The 4,009-nt window shown below is 39.8% G+C and overlaps 1 protein-coding gene across 1 annotated transcript in view; it reads left to right on the top strand.

Moving 5' to 3' along the window:
- Positions 1–456, top strand: part of LOC589106 (cystine/glutamate transporter-like) — a 10,490-nt gene extending 10,034 nt beyond the window's left edge. Inside the window, exon 10 of the mRNA XM_030975618.1 lies at positions 339–456. Coding sequence (XP_030831478.1) covers positions 339–403 — 65 coding nt within the window. The 3' untranslated portion in view covers positions 404–456. The remainder of the gene's footprint in view (positions 1–338) is intronic.
- The last annotated feature ends 3,553 nt before the right edge of the window (positions 457–4,009 follow it).

Here is a 4,009-nt window from a genome sequence, read left to right as displayed (position 1 = left end):
GACGGCATTTTCAAATGTCATTACCACTCCGAACTACTCCGAACCACTCCGAACCACTCCGAACCACTCCGAACCACTCCGAACGTACGGCAGAATGTCAATCTCACAACATTACGAAATTTGGATTACAATCAAGATTTTGTTTGTTTTGAAGGGCGGTGGCCATTGAAATGTCTCTCCCACATCAAAATGAAGAAGAAGTTTAGCAGGCATTTTCTTAAGAAATTCCTTTTAGTATTAATGTCGCGGTGCAATGAGCTGCAAGAATGTTATAAAGACTTATAGACTATTTGGAAGCACGGCCTCAATATTTTGTCTATTATCCTTAATGTTTACAGATACGATGACGATATTCTTGCAGCAGCTGCTATATGTAGTACCACAAGAAGACATCGAGTTGTAATCAACTGTCTACGACATCGACTGTTTGAAGATTCGTCTTCCGACAGACAGCTGGATAAAATATTTACTTTTCAAAATTTGGGAAACATTTTACCCACGATCTGGTAAACTCTTACACATTGTTTTAGAATATAGAGAGTAGTCAGGGGCAAGGTGCAAGGATTCGAGAGAGGGACAGCAACATGGTATGGGAGTGCGTCGGAAATAGAGGGGAATGCATTGATCCTTGTACGTATATAACATGGGAGCTGCCACTATACCCCCCCCCCCCTAAAAAAAAAAAAAAAAAAAAACTCACACAAATACGTTATAGGGGCGCCTCATATTCCGCTACTGAGTTTGTCGAATTTATATTTTGATATGTGATAATGATAATAATGACAAAAACAATAATAACAATACTACTATTACTGCAACTATTCCATCAACACCACCGCCACTACTACTACAACTACTACTACTACTACTACTACTACTACTACTTGTATTACTAGAACTACTACTACTACTAATAGTAATAAAAAAGGTGCTTATAAAGCGATTACCACCGAAATCTCTAAAAAATACACTGATAAATAATTACATATTAAACAAAACAAAAAGAAAATGCAAATAAACCTACAAATTACAATGGTTCTAGGACAATTACCCCCTGGGCAATCACCCCCAAGGACAATAATCCCCCGGAAAATTACCCCCCGGAGAATTACCCCCCCGAGGACAACTACCCCCTGAGGACAATTACCCCCCGGCTGCATTCGGACTTGAATTAAGAGTAGAGAACGATACAACGAATCGTCTTCTTTCTCTAATAAGTTAATGAAACGTGAAAGCTTCGCGCGGGATAGGCGAAATGATTTCAGACAAGGATTCAGAGTAGAAAACGGTACTACAACGAAATTATATATGAAACGTGACAGCTTTCGCGCTTCGCGCGGGAGGGGGCTCAGGGGGGAGACTGAATTTAGACTAGGAATAAGAGTCGAGAACGATACCACGAATGATCTTCTGTCTTTAATGATTTAATGAAACGCGAAAGCTTCCGCGCTTCGCGCGGGTGGGGGGCAACTGAATTTAGACTAGGATATAGAAACAAGAACGGTACAACAAAATTATTTATGAAACTTGAAAGCTTCCGCGCTTCGCGCGGGAGGGGAGAGACTGAATTCAGACAAGGATTAAGAGCCGAAAACAGTACAAAGAATCGTCTTCTTTCTCTAATAATTCAATGAAACGTCATAACTTCTGCGCTTTGCACGGGAGGGGCGACACAAGAATTAAGAGTCGGGAACGATACAACGAATCGTCTTCTTTCTCTAATAATTTAATGAAGTGTCAAAGCTTCCGCGCTACGCGCGGGTGACGGAAAACTGAAAAAATAACTTAGTTCCTGGTCCCGGGTTAATAGTGTTAAATTTGTAGACATTGGGACATTGGAATTAATGTACTTGTCGGTAATTGGTGGCTCGTTTTGTCGGTAATCGGTGGCCTCCACACCCCCCTACTGAAAAGGGTATAGCGATCGACGCCTCTGATAACAACACAGTTTATACACTCGAAATAATTTTTGCAAGTTTTACTGGTGAAGTACCAGGCCCAGGGGCGGATCCAGCCGACGGCAGGGGAGGGGGCCGAATTCGTGAGAAAATATTTAGCGGCGAAACAACCGGCCGATAATTCGCATAGTGGGGGAGGGGGGGGGGGGGGGTAGTGAGCATTAATTTCTTTTTTGAAAATCGTGCCGGCCGATAAATCGCTCAGGCCCCCCCTCCTGGATCCACCACTGGTGTCCAACAATTTTCCACAAAATAACTAAAATTTCTATTGTACAAAATGTATGACTCCGGAGAGTCTTTGCATTTTAGAGTTCCTAGATAATATGCTTTCCATAAGACTCTCATTACCTTAGCCTGCTTATACACTCTTTCAATTCAATGGACTTGAAATTTCTCTGTATTTCTCTGCATTAACCTGTACAACTATAATTACTTTTACCTCATTTATCTCTAATCTTTTTTTTTGAAGAGCACCTAAAAAGATTGTAAAATAGGTGTTTGTAGTAATATTTTAATCATGAAGTTTGTATCGTTATGCACATAATCAAGAAACTAAGGTTACCTGTTTACGATTCTATTCCATATGGTGTTTTAATTATTATGATAATCAGAAAGATTTGATTGCCGTGCACTAATCAAGAACCTAAAGGCCCGGTCCCACTGCACTTACGGATGCAAAGAGGATGTAAAACGTAAAAAATCTTGCCATCCGTTGGAAAACGCTATGCATCCGTTGTGTACTCATTGCATACGTGTTTCATATGCTATATCCATCAAGCATCCGTCCACTTTGATTTCATCCGCGCAAAAAGTTTTGAGCTGCACAAAACTTTTAGAACGGATGAACTTCCGCCGTGTACGATGTAAATCCGCGACAAATACGAGCAACAAACGTTCTATGTCCGTTATCATCCGTTAAACGTCCCATGTATCCTCTCTGCATCCTCTGGGCATACTCACAACTCACATCCGCTGCAGCTGAAAACGGAAAGAGAGAGGAAAGATAAGGTACATGGAACGTCTATACATCGTTAGTAGCACGGAAATAGAAAGGATGTAAGCGTATGCATCTCGTATATAAAGTATTAAAAGCTGTCATCCACTTCCATCCGCTTTTTATCCGCTAGGCTTCCGATGAACATCATCGGTTTAACATCCCCGCTGCATACTACCCACGTCCGTTATTTTCCGTTCTGTTTTCGCAAATTTTCGCAATTTTTGTCCATTTTTGGAGCGGATGAAAACAGATGGAGCCACCCCCGAAATTTTGCTCGTACGCTTTGTCCTTTATGCATACGTTTTGTGTCCATCGGCCAGTGGGACCGGGCCATTAGTTTACCTGTTTACGATTCAATTCCATATGGTGTTTTAATTATTATGATAATCAGAAAGGTTTGATTGTCACGCACAATTTTATAATCCAGAACCTAAGGTTACCTGTTTACGATTCTATTCCATATGGTGTTTTAATTATTATGATAATCAGAAAGATTTGATTGTCGTGCACTAATCAAGAACCCTTACAATTCTACTATTCCAAACGGTGTGTTTATTGTAGCTTGTTTTATATGCTAAGGAGTATAATCAATCCATCGGAGTGAAACATGATTGGAATTAGTACATACAATCCATGATTGTGCAAATCGTTATCTGGGGGCAGGCAACGTTCGGTCAGATTTTAGCTTTGAACAACGTTTTGCGTAACTTTTTAAAGTTTTGTTAACAAAACAAAAACTATAGACGCCCTGTATATATTTGAAATGTTGGTTTATTTTGCTGAGAGAATATAAAAAAATTGTTGCTGAGACATGTTGAAGAAAAATGGTCTAATGGAAAAAGGAATAGATTACACTTTTCTGCTTATTATTGAATACAGGGAGGGGAAGTCCACCCTGATATTAAGTTAGCTACATTAGAAGCAGAACAAGAATTTGGGTTTTCTGTTGTACGCAGAAATTGTGTGTATTTTTTTTTATCAATATTCGACTTTAAACGCATTTGTTTTGAAAACCCTTGCAGAAATATGTCTTAAATTAGATCCTCTTTCACAT

Source organism: Strongylocentrotus purpuratus, unplaced genomic scaffold (genome assembly GCF_000002235.5).
Source record: "Strongylocentrotus purpuratus isolate Spur 01 unplaced genomic scaffold, Spur_5.0 spur5_scaffold_8, whole genome shotgun sequence".
NCBI classification, from domain to species: domain Eukaryota; kingdom Metazoa; phylum Echinodermata; class Echinoidea; order Camarodonta; family Strongylocentrotidae; genus Strongylocentrotus; species Strongylocentrotus purpuratus.
This window is presented reverse-complemented; position numbering and strand designations above follow the sequence as displayed.